Below are 19,246 nucleotides of genomic sequence, written 5' to 3' on the forward strand. Positions count from 1 at the left end.
TTCACAGAGATGAGAATCTGTTGACACATTTACTTTATATTATAGTGGGATCATACTTATGGTCACTATATGTGGCTACACAGGCAACACACTGCCCAATCCTAGGGATGCCATTAGCAAACTACAACTGTGCATGTAGCTCTGTATTTCCCATTCTCTTACTTAACCTACTGAAACTATTTCGCTTTGTCAATTAATATCTCCACACAATTATTTCAATACTGTTTAAGAATTAATGCTACAGGTAAACTATAATCTAGCCTCTTATTTTTTAAGCAGCAGATGGTTTCCAATTTTTCACTACAATGAACAATGTAGCCATGAACAATACTGTATATAAAATACTGGGGAAAGAGAATAAATACTCTGAATGCTGCTCAAATTGCTCTCAAGAGCAGACATCCACAGAAGTATAAAAGCATATCCATTTCACCCATGGGCATTTCCATTTTTTTTAATCATTGCCAAATTTAAAAATAATTAAAATATTAATTTTTAACATACAAATCACCGTATTAAAAAAATATATATCAAAACATAAAAAGCTACATATCGTAAATCAACCGTACTTCAAAAAAACAATTTAATGAGTTGTGTTACTACCACTTCTAGTCACCATTAAATAAGAATGGTTACAAACCTGGAGCCATAGAAACCTTGTTCTTCTCTTCCAAAATAATTTTCCCATCAAAACTCATAGCAGGCAGCATTCCCTGCTGAAAAAAGATTACATTCTCTTTTTTTAAACCAAAGTACTTGTGCTTTGTGAAGAATTCCTTTGTAGATTCCATTGTTCTGCCACTGGTCATTATATACCTTGCAAGAGAAAAGTAAATCTTCTAAGCCATAGCACTATGTGAATCAGGGCAAAGTCAAGTCTTGTCTATTTCCTAAGCTAAAGAAAATTTTTGAGAGCACTGTTTGTTTTCACTTCCTTCATCCTCTTCCTGGATAAGGCAGCATTAGCTGCTACCCAAGGGGAATTTCTTCCAGTAACTTCATCAATCCTTATGTATAAAATAAATCTGTAACAATATTAAAACATATCTCCTGCAACAGAAAGCCTACAACTGGCTCAAGTAAACATTTTAGAACTCTGAAAGGTGTATTCTAGGTTGAAATCTCCTATTTTAGTAATAGGGAGAAAAGGATAAATGTAATACATTCTAATTATCTCTTATGGTTCTTTTTACAAAAAAATTGAAATGGAATCTGGGCTCTGCTCACCCTTTATTTAAAATCATAAAAGTGTAATTATACTCTCTGTTGTCACAAAAATCCAACCCATGCCACTGTAGCAAAAGAGAAAAAAATTCTATCTAAAACCATAATTAGTGACTACAATAGCTTTTCCCCTTACTAAAATGTAAACCATATATAAGTAGGGATTTTTGTCTGTTTTGGTTCTGTCTCGGTTCCCAGCACCTAGAAGTAGGTACTCAATTAATATCTGTTAAATGAAGAACATTATATAATTTCCCAGCACAGTCAATATCTGTCTGATTAACAAATTATCCTGGGTATTATGAGTATTATGAACCCTGGGCACAAAAATTTTGGGCATCATGATTTAGATGACAAAAGAAGTGACTAAACTGTTCCACATAAGAAAAATAAATTCTGAGCTGTGAGGAGAAAGAAAAAGAAGAAAATCCAACATGATAGTGGGAGGCCAGGGCTGTAAGTAGAATTTTGGCCACTTAGAACACAGACGTCCTTCAAAAATCCCCAAGGGAATCAAAATGAAGAAAATAGTTCACAGCTGGCCAATACCATCCTTAATAGCTAGAAAAGCTGAGGAAATTACAAAAAGCCTATTTTTAAAGGCATCAGAGAGCTACAAAAGCAACATGGATTAGAACTAAAATTCAAGAGAGTGAGAATCTTTCAAAGGAGAGCTAAAGATATGCAGCTGCCTTTTCCTGGGGGTATTTGCTGATCTGGGGTAAAGGCTAGTTGTAGAGAATCTGAGCTTGGACCAGGCAGAAGGACAGAGAAACCAGCAGAGTTTCTGTTGGTCACCTGGGGCTAAAATAAGAAGATTTGGGGCTAAAATAAGAAGATTAGGGACTTGAGGGATTTCAAACGCACAGCTGGTTTCCCCCTCAAAACATGCTAACTTCCAAAGCTGCTCTGAGAAACAGATTCAAGAGCTAAATCAAAACCTTTTAAAAAAGAGCAGAATTTCCTGTAATCTCTTGGTGTTTAGAAGATGAACACTGGCCGAGATAGGCCCTGAGGACCTGGCATACTATCAGAGACTGAGAATCCCAGTTTGGCCCACAGCAGAGAAATCAATGGGGCTTTCAGCTGGTGTGTATGGGAGAAGGGTGAGGTTTCAGGAGGACTAAATAACCCAATACTTAAGGATATGAGTTTCTAGAGTGAGAGAACCCACCGAGTGCCCACAGCAGTGACTGAAAATAGATCCATACCACGTCGTCATGAAATTTCAGTTACTGAAGATAAAAAGAGACCCCAAATTCTTTCAGAGCAAAAGGGGAAAAAAAAAAGATTGGGGATCAGAATGGCAATGGAGCCCTCCAAAGCAATGCTGAAACAATAGAGCAATGCTTTCAAATTTCAAAAGGAAACTGATTTTCAATCAGAAATTCTATACATAGACAAACTACCAATCAACATGAAGTTTCTAGACCGAGAGAACCCTCTGAGTACCCAAAGGTACTCAGGTAGGGATTAAAAGTTGGAGGTGAGTATATATTGCTCGTTAAGGCTACAGTGATTATCTATCTAGCTGTAACACATATTTTAACATATATAGTAAATTATAGCTCCCAAGAAAATCTGTAGTAACAGGAAATACATCTGCCTACGAATAAAGTACATAGGCATTTTGAATATTATAAACCAATACATGTTCAGACACTGTCCCATAATGAGGAATATCTTACCACGGAATGATGCATTTGTTGCCATGATATTTTTCAGCTAACTGTTGAAGCTTCAGGATACGCTCTGCTTGAATCTGAAAAAGTGTCTTATGGGATGGCAAACCAACATCATACATCCCCTTGGGATATGCAACACCAAGTCTTGTCCCCTGCCCACCAGCTAGAAGAAGAACTGCTACTTTGTTCTGAGAAATCTGGAAAAGTCCTAAAAAAGAAAATACGTGTATCACTCTATAATTCAACACTTTAGGATTACATATACAAAGGTAGCTGCAAAGAGTCACCCTATCTGCATAAGGCGTAAAGACAAGGAATTCACAAGTAATCATGGATGACTATCTTGTTGATAAAAACATTTTTATTATTAAAAAATTAAATTTATATAACCCAACCAAACACTAAACAATGAATAATATACTTTAATGAACTAATAATTTTTATTCTGATAAGGTTGGAAGGCAAAGACCAAGAGATGTTATAAATGTTGTACAAGCACTTGACAACTTATCAGATGTGGCAAGTTAAGAAAAAGATAGGATAAAAGCAGATCCCTAGGCTTCAGGATGAACGATGATGCTATTAAATTACCTCCAGCTGATCAATCAATCAATAACAATTAATCAATCAATGAGCATGTAAGTATACTAGACAAGCTACCATCCAGTAAATGTAAAGAAAAGAAACCCTGAGTTGGGAAAGCAGTGTAGTCCAGTGGTTGAGAAGCTGGGCTCTGAAGTCAGGACAGCTGGGTTTGAAACCCAACTCAAGTGAATGAGCTCAGGGGATTTGCCTGCAAAAGGGCATCAGGAGACTTTGTGGAATGATGGAAATGTTGTATATCTGACTGGGGTGGTAGTTACATGGGTGTGTAAATTTGCTAAAAACTCATAAAACTAGTGCATTTTATTGTATGTAATTATACTTCAGTAAAATTTATTAAAATGCCTTCTTTTTTTTTAAATGGGCCATCTATTGCAGCTCAGAAGGATGTGACACAGAGTTTTTTTGAAACTGTAAGTGAAACTATAAATGTTATTAAGAGACAAAGGCTCTCAGTTTGGATTAAAAAATAAAATAAAATAAAATCTTGCCATGTACCATTTCTAAGAGCTACCTCATAACTCTAAGGTAGACAGCTTCAGCACCAGAAGGTAGAGTAGCTTGTGGGAAGAGGCAACATAGAAACTGGATCTCTGGGAAGCTAGAAAAGCTGTAAAAGCTCAGATGTGATAAAGCAATGGCTGATGGCTTTTGTTCTATTTTCTGAATTTCATACTTTCATTAAAATTCTCAGAAATTCTATGAACAAGGCAGGTCACTATCCACAATTGTAGGCCAAGCCAGAGGGGGCAGTGGTGGCCAGTATCAATTACTATTATTTTTTACATCTTTAGGGAATGCAGGTTTGTCTAATTTACCAGCTTTAGGCTTTATGTGTTTTTGATATATTGGGCTTTCCTAAAGCTAATATACTAGTACATTGTGAACTTAAAGAAATATTCTTAATAAATCCATTATAAAATCAGAACTGTCCTGATTCTACAATCTGTCTTTGCCAGTAACTAAGTACAGCCAAGGATGTTATGCAAGAACTTTCTAGCAATTTTTTCAATCAAAAACTGTAAAAGCACATTAGATATTTCCATAATTCTCACCTTTGATGTAAAGCTGCGAGCTAATCTATCTGAGAATTAATTTTCTCTCTTTCTTCCTTGCCTATAACTAGATTGTCCTTGTCCTTTTCTCCATGGCATTTCATTGTACCTTATCAGAGTTTGAAAATAAAATACCAGGGGTAATGTTAGACTCCAAAATAGTAACTAAAAATCTAAAAGGCAGGTATAATTTTCCCTATTTTAGAGATAATAGGCTCAGATGAGTTAATGATCTTGCCCAAGGTCACACAACTAAAAAGTGTGAATCAGGATTAGAACTTGACCCCAGGGCCTATTCACCAGCACTGCACTGCCTACAGCAGTCTCTTATCACACCCAAACATTTAACAGATAAATTACATAGCACCATAATTTTTAGGGGTGTAAACTGTCCTTCCTATTTCCTTCTTGCCCTTCCTACTCTTTTCCACTGAATTCATGAGAGGTTGTGCTGCCTTTTCTTATCTATCTTACCCATCACCCTACATGGAAAAGCTGCTGAGCCGGGAAGAGCCCACATTCTCCAAACCTTGCCAAACACTGAATTTCGAACAGCATTCCAGCTCCGTGTTGTGCTTAAACACTCCCCACAACCACCATGTAACGAAGACTGGCTTGAGATGAAGTAATCTGAAGGGAACAGGGAACCATATAAAGCAGTTTTGAAAACCATTTTACATTTGGTTATTCCTTGAGTTATGAAAGAAACTATGGTTTCTAGGAAATAAATTTAACTCTGCTGTCACTGACCCAAAAAGCATTATTTTAAAATACAGGTCCACAATTCCTTACCTAAACCAGATTTATTTCAGAATTTTATTTCAGAATGCAGAACTCTTCAAAATTTAGAAAAGGAATATAGTACACAGACAATATGTTGTATTTTACCCCAGCAGATCTGAGACAGTACCTTATAATCACATTAAGTGGGATAAAAAAAAGTTTATTAATAGTCTCATGTCTGTTCAGGTCAGGTTTTGCACCATTTTAGAATGGCAGATAAATAACTTCAGTCTGTCTGGACCCTCACATACCACCAAAGGTGCTGGAATCAAAAATATTTCTAAACATGTTCCCAAAAAGTCCCAGATAAATATTCTGGACACAAAGGTCTTTGTTTTTTTGGTACTATTTATTTTCTTTATAGAGCACATGTGTTTTAAGTTGTACTGTTAATATGGCTCTAATCATCCTTCCTGCCTTCTTACTTTTTTACCTTCGGGATCCAAAAGTAAGTTTCTTCTCTCAGCTCCCTTACCTGTAAAAGGTAAGAGCCATACTCCCAGAGTCAGCTCCACATCTGAGCTCCTGCTTGCCAGATGGCCAAGCAACACCAACCAGCGCTTTCCACAGATTCTTACTGGTTATCAAAATATCACTGTATAACCTTTTCTCTTCCTTGGATCAGTTCCCTAAACTACTGCTTCATTCCGAATTTCCAAATGTTTCCATTCTAAAGCTGTGCTAACCAACAGCTGATAGTGGTCTCTTTCTTCATTGAAATAAATGGTATGTGTTTGTTTCCTAAGTCCCCGACAGCCATACTTTCTCCAATTCTTCTTTCCATCTGTGGACCTGATAACCCATCTAATCACTATGTCTTAAAAGTAGCATTGAGACCATGCTTGCCAGGGGTACATTTCCAGGCAGATCTACATTTACATCTCATCTCCATCTAGCCACAACTATTATAACCAATTATAATACAATCCATAAATATTTGTGATAAAAAGGTGTTTCTGCATTAACTTCTTCCTGCTGTATGCATCTCACTTATGAACAGACAGAGAAAAACAAGAGGAAAGAAAGCAGTCCCTAGAGTATCAAAGCCAGCTTCAATTCAAGAACTAAATAAATGTAGCTACAGCTGTTGTTAACAATACCAAAGAGTATGGGGCTGAAGTATTCATCCATTTCATCTGTGTTACTACAATAAAACTGCAATGTTTATCAAAAGTGTGTAACACATAAATTAGTACCTGTCTTATAATGACAGATAAAATACTTCTTGAAATTAAGCAGGCCAATAAAATTCAGTAAGCCTTTTAGTTACATGGCAATATACATGATTTCAAACTGTATGGGTCATAACATAAATTTTATACAGGCAGCACTGCACCTATTTGAAAAATGTTAACTGATTATAAACGTATTTAACCCATGTGACAATTAGGAAATTATGAACTTCTATCCCAAAACTTCTGCAAATATATGGAAAAAAAACTGAAAAGTACATTACTATATCATCTTTTCATTACAGGTCACTAGAGTTAATTACCTTCCCACAGAAATCAGGACCTAACACACACTAAATCAGAAGTTTAAAAATAAAAAAAAAAATCAAGCCAGAATGAGCCATTTCCAGGGCAGGGGTATACCTCTCTCCTTGGGGAGTCATGCATGTTAGCCCAACAGAGTCCGAGCACTTTTCCTGATAACATTTACAACAAACAGAGGGAAGAGTTTACAGTGGCCTCTCACAGGTCAGCTGCTTCCTGGATAACTTCCTGCTTGGACTAGCTCCTCTCATACATACTCTTTGATTTGGGCACGTGCCTGAAACAAGGAGGTTGGCACAGGTGCTTCTGATGTAGAGCATTCCCAGAGCTTTCTATCTAAACTTTCAGCACTCCTGGACAAGGGGTGGGGTAAACAGGCTATTCAACTGGTGGAAATGAAGAAAGACTATACACAAGAGAGGAGATATTTTAAGTCTTTAATTTTTAATCACATTTTACAGGTGAAACAATTATTTTATGGATTAACTACTTCCCCAAAATATTAAGCACAAAAAGTAGACTAATAAGGGAAATCTCTATTTGAACTGGTTTTAGATACTGGGGGATTATTGTGAATTTCATTAGGTATAATAATGGCATCGTAATTAGGAAGAAAATGTCCTTATACTTAAGAGATGTATACTGAATTTTATGAGGGTAAACATAATGTTTGCAAGTTGCCTTAAAATACTACAGCAGAGAAAAATGAAAGAGGGATAAAGCAAAATTAACAAAATTTTCATAATTATTTAATTAAGGTAATGCATATATAGAAGTTCATTATACTGTTTTTTGTCTCCAAATATCTGCTTCCAAATATGCTTGAAATTTTTCATAATAACGATTTCTGGAGCAGGCTACAAGACTATACATAAACTATAATCCTAATGTATGTGTGTGTATATAAGAAAATACTATAAAATACTACTAGCGAGTATTTATCTCTAGATTGTGGGACAGCAGAGATTTATCTTTTTTCCTTTGTAATTCTTAGTATTTTCCAACTTCTCCAAAATAGGTATGTGTTACTTTTAAAATAAAACAAATCTGTTAGAAATATCACTGCACTAGATTTCAGGAAATGTAGAGGAAGATAATGTCATGAATACATTTTTTCTAAACAATCCATTTACTTTTCTACAATGCTATATAGATTAATTTTTTAAATGTCTCACAGGTAAAAAAAAAAACGGCTAACACTGAATATTAATTTCTTATTATAACACAGAATTACAAGATTGTTTTGTGTTCAGTTTAAGCATGCATTTCTTTTAATGAAGAACGGGATTTTTTTTTAAGCAAATATATTTTCCCAGTGTGAATATCTTTTCTAAAATGATATTCTCATTGAAGCTTCTGAACTACTTCTTCCAAGACCTCAGTTTTGTAAGATAGAGGTTTTTCAGTTACCACTCTACATTCCATTTTCTACAACTGGCCAGAACACTTCAAGAATTAAATCAAAACAAGATCTCTCTTCAATAAAAAGCACAGTGGTAGCTTACGTATTTATCCTTCACCAATAATTTTCCACCCTAGGTGTTAAAATGTCTAAGGTCAATAGCCACCAGACACTTTGAAATTATTGTACAATGCTTTTATTTCCCCTATCCTGGGGCAGTGGGATGGGGGCAGGCGCAGTGGGGGCTGGTGGGGGAGGTTGTCTTTGATACAATTATCAGGAATTTCCTACTATCTGAAATAAAGCATTGGAATCTTTGCAATGGCAATCTCTTTCCTTTGATAACTTACTGCAGAAACTTCCTTTTGTTATGAATTTGCACACATATGGCAGTTTCTACCTAATGAAAATGTTGTTAACGCCAGTTAAAAAGTCTCCCTCTCCACCCCTACTTCTTAAGCCACAAATAAATATTCTTCCCTTGACAGCAAGCCAAAAGGAAGCTTGCTTTGCACCTTCTTATACTAGACTTGCTTGTAACAGTTCTGGATTTTAATCTAAATGAGAAGTCATAAATGTGGACTTTTAGTTCCACAGATTCCAACAAAAAGGCCATAAAGAAGAGACTCAAACTATAGACTCAAACTATAGTCTTGACTGTTGCTCATGGTCCCCATTACACAAGGCCAATGCTTGGCTTTCCATAAGAGTTAATTCTAAGACTTTATCTCCATAAAATCACAAGGAGAAATATAGGCAGCTGGAATACCAGAGGGTAAGAAGAGGTCCTGTGTGGCTTTTGGTGAAACCCAGGGAGGGAGGGAAAGATTAATGAATCCAAAGTTAGTGGGGGTCACTACTGTCCTCCATTCAGAAGGATCCATCTGGAAGCCACTCTCTCACATCTTAGTGGCAGAGCCCTGTTCTAAGTAAGAAGAGAGGTTAGCCACTACCAAGCATTTTAAATATGAAAGGGCCTCCTTGAAGATCATCCAATTATTTTCAATGTTTTCAATCTTCAACCCCTTTTAAGTAAAACTTCATGTAAAGAGGTTTATTTGTTTATGTATCAAATACATAAAAACAGGTCAAAGTAGAACTGCTCCTGGAGTGGGGAGATGAAGGGGCTGGAGACCTACCTGTTTAGTATCTGTTCCCCCCTCTCCACAGTTTCACCAGCAGTTGAAACCCTAGAGGTCTTTGGAACAGTTTGAAAAACAGTAGATCTGTAAGCCCAGAGAAAGACATGAAGATAATGGCAGAGAAGAAGGTTCGTAATGGCAGTTATGTTTCTTTTTTGGGGGGTTGCAGGGAGTGCCAAAAAGCGAAAGACAATAAAAATACCCATAGTGTGGTGCAAATTTAGACTATAAACCATATCTATAAAAGTAAATATGTATATAATCAAGTACTAGGTGGCAATGTGGACAAATAAAAACATAGATTTGATGAGGTTATGGGCAATTTCTCTACCGTAGTTCTGTTACTTTGATATTATTTTTGCGATAGAGTAATGTTTTTTTAAAAAGGAAAAAGTATTAGTCCAATCTGTTCATTCGACAACTGAGGAAATGAGGTCCAGATTTGACAACAGCATGTACAAACACTCAAGGGTCTGCAATATTTAGTCACTTTTACTTATGGAGGAGTAGTAGATTATAAAAACCACAGTTCTTAACCCTACCAAAAAAAGCTAAATTTTAGCTATTTTGCCACTGTCAAAAGCACTCATTAGTACTAGTTATGGGGACAGATTTTATGATATGCTTTAGAGGAAAAAGCATTGGGGAAATTCAACAAACATTTATCGACCAACATATAACTGCAAAACACTGCTCTAAATATGCTATGTGACATACATAGACACCTAGGACACGGGTTGCTCTTTAAAAGTTTACAATGTAATGATGAAGATAGACATAAACAACGCTTATTATAAGAAAAAATGAAAGACGAGCATGGACAAATAATTTCAACCTGGGACACTGACAGAAAGGTGACAGATGAAAGAGTATATGTGGTGAACCTTGGAGAATGAGTGTAAGTTTCCCAAGTGGCACAGCCACCTCACTGCACAGCTCCAGGAGACAGGTGGCGTCACAAGGTGATCCAGCTACATGGAGAAGGGGTAAAGGCCAGACCCAGCTAAGGACGAGCATGAGCAAAGGCAGGAAAGGCATACTAGAATGTTCAGAGAAAGGTGAATTACAGGGTCCAGCTGAAAGGTGTGGGGCAGTAGCAGTGGAGAGAAACATAAGAGACAAGATTGGATAGGGCCGTGTTAGGGAAGGGTTTTGGAGTAAGCTAGCATAAACTGAATCATTCAGCTTGTGCTTCAGGAAGGGAAATCTAATAGAAGTACGGACACTGAGAAAGGAAAGAGACTTAGAGGCAAATTATGACTTGAATGAGAAGAGCCTTGAAGCAGGCACCAGAAATGAAAAGAGAATGGAGAGACGGGCAACAGGAGCCACTGCGGCCTCTTGGCCACACAATCTGTCACTCTCAGATCAGTCACCTGGCTTAAGGTCTTAAGGAAGTGAAAATACTGTTACTTTAATGGTTTTAGTACATCTCATAATAAGCCTTAGAGCAAATCTTCCCAGGCTCAGTACCTTCACTTTCCCAGGCCTGCAGCTGATCGTGATCCCTGGTAGCACTGCCCAACACCTCTCGAGGGACAGCTTCCATCCGTGAGTCCACTTTCTCTGGCTGGGAAGAATGGTTAAATCCTTCAATGGCCTTTTGGAAAAAGAAGTTCAGCTCCTCAAAGTTCATGGCCTGGAGCTCTGTGAAAAGTTCTACCTGTTGGGCTTCTTCCAGCTCATTCCAGAACTGCAATAGATGTTCTTGCCCAGCTTTGGACAACCTGAGTTTGAGGTCATTAACATTCATAATGCTCTGGTAGCCAAGTTTTGTGATAACTGGGGTGTAATTTCTGCACCTGTAAACCTGAAAGAGAAAAGAAATGAATAGCAGGTCAAAGTCCAACCTTAAAACCTGAGATTTTTCCTGCTAAAAATAAGTACATTAAAAAAAAAAAAAAAAGGGGGCTTCCCTGGTGGCGCAGTGGTTGAGAGTCCGCCTGCCGATGCAGGGGACATGGGTTCGTGCCCCAGTCCGGGAAGATCCCACATGCCACGGAGCGGCTGGGCCCGTGAGCCATGGCCGCTGAGCCTGCGCGTCCGGAGTCTGTGCTCCGCAACGGGAAAGGCCACAACAGTGAGAGGCCCGCGTACCACAAAAAAAAAAAAAAAAAATTTTGGGAGTTCCCTGTGGTCCAGTGGTTAGGACTCAGCGCTTTCACTGCCAGGGCCCGGGTTCAATCCCTGGTCGGGGAAGTAAGATCCTGCAAGCCCCACAGCATGGCCAAAAAAATTTTTTAATAAAATAAAAAAAAATTTTTCAACCCTTGATGTTAAGGAAATTCTGCCTTTCCATCATGATCATACTCATAAGAGATCAAACTTGTAAGACAATGCTAATTATTCTTATATACCAGGCACTGCACCAAGTACTTTACCTACACGGTCTCATGTAATTTTCAACAACTCTATGACATAAATACTATTATTATCATCGCTTTACAGTTGAGGAGAATGAGGCACAGAGAGGCAAAGCAACCCGGCTGACTGGTGGAGCTAGGGTGTGAATGCAGACAGTCTGATCCCAGGGCTCTAGTTGCCTCTATACTACTCCTCTGACCACTAAGCTACTACTGAAAGAACACTTGACTGTTTAATATTTCAACCCTTCTTTTATCTCTAAGGACAGAAACACAGAATTCAGAATACAACAATATCAAGAAGACAGGAACCCTATAATTATAAAAAATACATTTTAGGGCTTCCCTGGTGGCACAGTGGTTGAGAGTCCGCCTGCCGATGCAAGGCACACGGGTTCGTGCCCCGGTCCAGGAGGATCCCGCATGCCGCGGAGTGGCTGGGCCCGTGAGCCATAGCCGCTGGGCCTGCACATCCGGAGCCTGTGCTCTGCGGCGGGAGAGGCCACAGCAGTGAGAGGCCCGCATACCGCAAAAAACAAACAAACAAACAAAAAACCATTTTATTTAAAGAGCAACTTCCACAAAGAAGCAATAAAATATATCCACTGTCTTTACTATGAATTGAGCCCTAGGAGATTGGTCCAAGATGGTGGAAAAGAAGGAATGTGCCCTCACTCCCTCTTGCGAGAGCACCAGAATCACAACTGCTGAACAATGATCGACAGGAGGACACTGGAACTCACCAAAAAAGATGCCTCACATCTAAGGACGGGGAGAAACCACAATGAGATGGTAGGAGGGGCGCAATCACAATAAAATCAAATCCCATAGTCGCTGGGTGGGTGACGCACAAACTGGAGAACACTTATACCACAGAGGTCCACCCAATGAAGTGAAAGTTCTGAGCCCCACATCAGGCTTCCCAAACTGCGGGTGGGCAAGAGGAGGAGGAATTCCTAGAGAATCAGACTTTGAAGGCTGGTGGGATTTGATTGCGGGACTTTGACAGGATTGGAGGAAGTGGAGACTCCACTCTTGGAGGGCACACATGAAGTAGTGTGCACATCGGGACCCAGGGGAGTGAGCGGTGAGCCTACGGGAGACTGAACTGGACCTACCTGCTAGTGTTGGAGGGTCTACTGCAGAGGTGGGGGGGTAGGTGGCTGTGACTCACCACGGGGACAAGGACACTGGTGGCAGAAGTTCTGGGAAGTGCTCCTTGGCGTGAGCCCTCCAAGAGTCGGCCATGAGCCCCACCAAAGAGCTCCACTGGTAGGCTCCAGTGCTGGGTCTTCTCAGGCCAAACAACCAACAGGGAGGGAACCCAGCCCCACCCATCAGCAGACAAGCAGATTAAAGTTGTACTGAGCTCTGCCTACCAGAGCAACACCCAGCTCTACCCACCACCAGTCCCTCCCATCAGGAAGCTTGCACAAGCCTCTTAGATAGCCTCATCCACCACAGGGCAGACAGCAGAAGCAAGAATGACTACAATTCTGCAGCCTGTGGAAGGAAAATCACATTCACAGAGAGACAGGCAAAGTGAAAAGGCAGAGGACATTGTACCAGATGAAGGAACAACTAAATGAAGTACAGATAGCAAACTTCCAGAAAAAGAATCCAGAATAATGATAGTGAAGATGATACAGGACCTCAGAAAAAGAATGGAGGCAAAGATCGAGAAGACGCAAGAAATGTTTAACAAACTCCTAATAGAATTAAAGAACAAATAAACAGAGATGAACACTACAATAACTGAAATGAAAAATACACTAGAAGGAATCAACAGCAGAATAACTGAGGCAGAAGAACGGATAAGTGACATGGAAGACAGAATGGTGGAATTCACTGCTGCGGAACAGAATAAAGAAAAAAGAATGAAAAGAAATGAAGACAGCCTAAGAGACCTCTGGGACAACATTAAACACAACAACATTTGCATTATAGGGTCCCAGAAGGAGAAGAGAGAGAGAAAGGATCTGAGAAAATATTTGAAGAGAATATAGTAGAAAACTTCCTTAACACGGGAAAGGAAATAGCCATGCAGGTCCAGAGCACAAAGAGTCCCAGGCAGGATAAACCCAAGGAGAAACACACTAAGACACACAGTAATCAAACTGACAAAAGTTAAAGACAAAGAAACATTATTGAAAACAACAAATTGAAGAATAAAAACCATATGATCATCTCAATAGATGCAGAAAAAGCTTTTGACAAAATTCTACACCCATTTATGATAAAAACTCTTCAGAAAGTGGGCATAGTGGGAAACTACCTCAACATCATAAAGGCCATATACAACAAACACACAGCAAATATCATTCTCAATGGTGAAAAACTGAAAGCGTTTCCTCTAAGATCAGGAACAAGACAAGGATGTCTACTCTTGCCACTATTATTCAACATACTTTTGGAAGTCCTAGTCGCAGCAATCAGAGAAGAAAAAGAAGTAAAAGGAATACAAATTGTAAATGAAGAAGTAAAACTGTCACTGTTTGCAGATGACATGATACTATAGGTAGAGAATCCTAAAGATGCCACCAGAAAATTACTAGAGCTAATCAATGAATTTGGTAAAGTTGCAGGATACAAAATTAATGCACAGAAATCTCTTGCATTCCTATACACTAACAACAAAAGATCAGAAAGAGAAATTAAGGAAACAATCCTTAATTTCACCATTGCAACGAAAAGAATAAAATACCTAGGAATAAACCTACCTAAGGAGGTAAAAGACCTGTACTCAGAAAACTATAATACACTGATGAAAGAAATCAAAGATGACACAAACGGATGGAGAGATATACCATGTTCTTGGACTGGAAGAATCAATATCATGATAATGACCATACTACCCAAAGCAATCTGTAGATTCAGTGCAATCCCTATCAAATTACCAGTGGCTTTTTTTACAGAACTAGAACAAAAAAATCTTAAAATTTGTATGGAGACACAAGATCCCGAATAGCCAAAGCAGTCTTGAAGGAAAAAAAATGGAGTTGGAGGAATCAGGCTCCCTGACTTAAGACTATACTACAAAGCTACAGTAATCAAGACAATATGGTACTGGCACAAAAACAGAAATATAGATCAATGAAACAGGATAAAAAGCCCAGAGATAAACCCATGCACTTATGGTCAACTAATCTATGATAAAGGAGGCAAGGATATACAACGGAGAAAAGACAGTCTCTTCAATAAGTGGTGCTGGGAAAAATGGACAGCTACATGTAAAAGAATGAAATCAGAACACTCCCTAACACCATACACAAAAATAAACTCAAAATGGATTAGAGACCTAAATGTAAGACTGGACACTATAAAACTCTTAGAGGAAAACATAGGAAGAACACTCTTTGACATAAATCACAGCAAGATCTTTTTTGATCCACCTCCTAGAGTAATGGAAATAAAAAGAAAAATAAACAAATGGGACCTAATGAAACTTAAAAGCTTTTGCAAAGCAAATGAAACTATAAACAAGACGAAAAGACAACCCTCAGAATGGGAGAAAATATTTGCAAACGAATCAACAGACAGAGGATTAATCTCCAAAATATGTAAATAGCTCAAGCAGCTCAATATTAAAAAAAAAAACTCAACCAAAAAATGGGCAGGAGACCTAAACAGACTTTTCTCCAAAGAAGACATACAGATGGCCAAGAAGCACATTAAAAGGTGCTCAACATCACTAATTATTAGAGAAATGTAAATCAAAACTACAATGAGGTATCACCTCACACCAGTTAGAATGGGCATCATCAGAAAATCTACAAACAACAAATGCTGGAGAGGGTGTGGAGAAAAGGGAACCCTCATACACTGTTAGTGGGAATGTAAATTGATACAGCCACTATGGAGGTTCCTTAAAAAACTAAAAATAGAATTACCATATGACCCAGCAATCCCACTACTGGGCATATACCCAGAGAAAACAATAATTCAAAAAGACACATGCACCCCAATGTTCATTGCAGCACTATTTACAACAGCCAGGTCATGGAAGCAACCTAAATGCCCATCGACAGACAAATGGATAAAGAAGATTTAGTACATATATACAATGGAGTATTACTCAGCCATAAAAAGGAACGAAACTGAGTCATTTCTAGAGACGTGGATGGATCTAGAGACTGTCATACAGAGTGAAGTAAGTCAGAAAGAGAAAAACAAATATCGTATATTAACGTGTATATGTGGAATCCAAAAAAATGGTACAGATGAACCAGTTTGCATGGCAGAAATAGTGACACAGATGTAGAGAGCAAACGTATGGACACCAAGGGGGGAATGTGGTGGGTGGCAGTGGGATGAACTGGGAGATTGGGATTGACATGTATACACTAATACGTATAAAACAGATAATAAGAACCTGCTGTATAAAAAATAATTTAAATTTAAAAAAAAAAGAATTGAGCCCTAAAGGACAAGCAATACACACATAACAATCAAGTGATATGGTAATGCTTTTTAAGAGCATTCCATGATAATCCAGCCAAATGTTAATAGTAATAAAAAATAGGAGAAAGAGGAAATATTTAATCTACTCAGCTAATACAGATAAATGCAAGAGAAGACAGGCATTGTCCAGAAAGAGTTCACAAAGGAAATATGATCTAGCTGTGCCTCAACGGTTGAACAGATTATATAGACAAGATTAGGAAACAAGCAGAGCCTGGTGGCCATGGTAAGTAAACATGTGTAGGATGGAGAGCAGTAAGAAAGTTCAAGTTTTATGTAGAATGATGGGAAATGATGTAGGTTAGGGCTAACCCATGAAGAGCCTTGAAAACTAAGCAAAGGAATTTAGACCAAACAGAGTAGGTAACAGGAAGCCAACACAGATTACTAAACAGGGCCGTTCCACCATGCTTTAGAGAGATGAGAGAAAAGAGCATGGCACAAAACAGACTGTAAGGAGGGACAACTAGAAGCAGGAAAACAAGTTAAAAGACAATTGCAGGTGTGAAAAACCAAAGAGCAACCAGATTTGTTGTAGAGGAAATAAGAGTGAAAGGGATAAATTTGAGACACACTGGGAAGAATCATCACTGCATTATAATTGCTTAGCTTAGATATAAAGGACAGAGGAAAAGTAGGTATCAAAGAAAAAGCAAGAATCTTCTCATGTAAGAATAGTAAAAGGCAATATACAAGGTAGTTGAGAGCAAAATTCTGGAGTTCAGCTGAATTACTTAATTTCCCTATGCCTCCGTTTCCCCACCTGTAAAGTGGGATTAATAATACTCTCTATCTCATGAGGACTATTAAACATCAAACACCATTTACAAACTCAGGTTAAGAGAACCTACATCTGTGGGTCCCTTGAAGGGGCAATAACAACAAACACTACCATATATATGGCAGCACGATTCTTATTGCTTTATAGATAGCTGCTAATCCTCAAAACAACTCTAAGGTACTGTTATTGGGATTACTTTACAGAGGAAGAAATTGAGCCACAGAGATAACTTGCTCAAGGTCCAAAACCAGTAAAGTGACGGAGCTAGGATTCAAACCCTAACAGCCTGACTCCTAAATTCATGCTCTTAACCATCATGCTATACTGACTCTCAAGAGAAAGACTCTGTTATCTCCATGTGCATGTGCATGTGCGTATATGTGTAAGAGAGGGGTGGCAAGAGAAAGAGAAACAGGTGATTTGTACTTTATTCAAAAATACAGACACAGTTGATTTTCTTATACCTGACTCACTTTGCAAAACTGAGTTCATAAGCCAACAGAATGGAGAAAGGAAGAAAATGTACAGGACAAGTAGGAGAGGAACTTTACAGGATGAACCAGATATAACCACCTCCATGCCACAAAAATCGTATTATTTTCTCCATTAATTCTGATAAGAGGTGTGTGCGTGTGTGTAATGGGTAAGCAGTAGTGAATAAGAGAATTAGACAAGGATTTTTACTTTGACAACCAAAGTCTGAAAAAGTTGAAGATCTAGAAATTATGACAGAACTTGCTACGTGACATATTTGGCAGTAGCCCACCATTATCAAACATAACTTTATCAGAATTTAAATTCCAGTTTAAAAGATATTTAGTATTTCCCCCTCCTCTTCTGGTCTCCTTCCTACCTCTATCTCTGCAGCTATATTATGTCCCCCAAATTGATAAGTAACCTCTTAGAGCGTTTGAAAAATAGTCATGGGGAGGAGCCATAACCACTGAATGCTTTAAATGCTTCACAGCACAGCCTATTAAGTCTTTTTTAGCCCAAGCTAAGTGAGGCAACTCAATAACAGTGAAGGAACAGAAACTGCCTTCTGTCCACACCTAGTTAATTTCACCAGAAAGCCCTTAAACTAAAGGCACTACATAATAACATACACACATTATCACAATCACTATTCCCTGATTTCAGATTTCATAAACCATGTACAAATAAATATAGCATAGGGTCAGGCCAAACTTAACAAAATCTTCGGGAAGCCATACAGCACATGTGTGCTCTGAACCCTCCAATCCCATGTTGCTGCTTGGCCAAGCCAGGGGAAAGCCAGAAATTTCAACCCTCTTCCATCATCAGTATTAAAACAAAACGGCAAGTAGGTTTTGTCCCACTCTCATGGCCCCCACAAGTATCTCCAATCCTTACCATCAACGCTTTCAGAGTCTTTTCCTCATATACTCAGGACACCCCAACTCACTCCCACCGCACAGTTCCAACGACTTGTCCCCACTGTAGGCCCCCCAAGCTTGGCAAAACTGTCCACAAGGCCCTAGCCTGAGAACCTCAAGGCCCCCATCCCGGGTCCAGGCGAGGCTCCATTCCCAACCTCTTGACAAACCCTTGATTGCAGACACTGCCCATGTGGGCGCCCTCATGCCAGCACTCCCAGCGGGGTCGCCGAGGCTGAGAAGCGCTGCGGGCCACACGGGAGCAGTGTGGGTGGGCAGCGCGCTCCTCGGCGTGTGCCAGGTTGTTGGCTCTTCGCACGTACGTGCGCCGCGTGTCCACGTCGCGCGCGTGGCCGTGGAAGCGGGTGCGTGGCGGCACCAGGCCCCCACCCGCCCCGGGTCCCGAGTCCCGCCGTCTCCTCCAGGGTGACAAGAGTAGACAGCGACTGAGCTGGGAGTCCCTCACCTCTCTCGGCGCGACCACAGCTCCGCCCAGCTCCGGCTCCTTCGGCGCGGCCACTCATCGGCGTCCAGCGCCCGCTCCGAATATATACCCTCATCCGTGGGGCCGAGGCGGCAGGGCGGGCCAGGAGCTGGGGCCAGGAGCTGGGGCCAGGGGGAGCGCCGGCCCCGGCCACCCCGCCCCTCCGTCGCCGCGACGAGTGGCTGCCCGCGCGGGGAGGAGTCGCAACCACCCGCCCAGACACGTCAGCGCCCACGGCGCAAGCGACTAGGCGGGCGCGGAGACGAGCGCCGCGAAGGAGCGGGGCGGGGAGGGGCGGGGCCTCTCGCGTCACTCATTCTCCAGTCCAATGGGGATGGCGCGAGGGGCCTGTCATTAGGTGGCCCCGCCC

The 19,246-nt window shown here is 39.8% G+C and overlaps 1 protein-coding gene across 7 annotated transcripts in view; it reads right to left on the bottom strand.

Moving 5' to 3' along the window:
• The window catches only part of UAP1 (UDP-N-acetylglucosamine pyrophosphorylase 1), a 37,684-nt gene extending 18,629 nt beyond the window's left edge, over window positions 1–19,055 (bottom strand). For 3 of the 7 annotated variants that reach the window (XM_082671859.1, XM_082671857.1, XM_082671855.1), the window contains exons 1-4: window positions 18,370–18,490; window positions 10,864–11,200; window positions 2,913–3,117; window positions 641–816 (exon numbers count right to left, since the gene is read on the bottom strand). In XM_082671859.1, coding sequence (XP_082527985.1) covers window positions 641–816; window positions 2,913–3,117; window positions 10,864–11,200; window positions 18,370–18,372 — 721 coding nt within the window. In that variant the 5' untranslated portion in view covers window positions 18,373–18,490. Of the gene's footprint in view, window positions 1–640; window positions 817–2,912; window positions 3,118–10,863; window positions 11,201–18,369; window positions 18,491–18,858 lie in introns of those variants that run through there. The other 4 variants (XM_082671858.1, XM_082671856.1, XM_082671861.1 and 1 more) reach the window with 4 other exon arrangements.
• Between the last annotated feature and the right edge of the window lie 191 nt (window positions 19,056–19,246).

Source organism: Grampus griseus (assembly GCF_964374135.1).
Source record: "Grampus griseus genome assembly, chromosome: 1".
Lineage (NCBI taxonomy): Eukaryota > Metazoa > Chordata > Mammalia > Artiodactyla > Delphinidae > Grampus > Grampus griseus.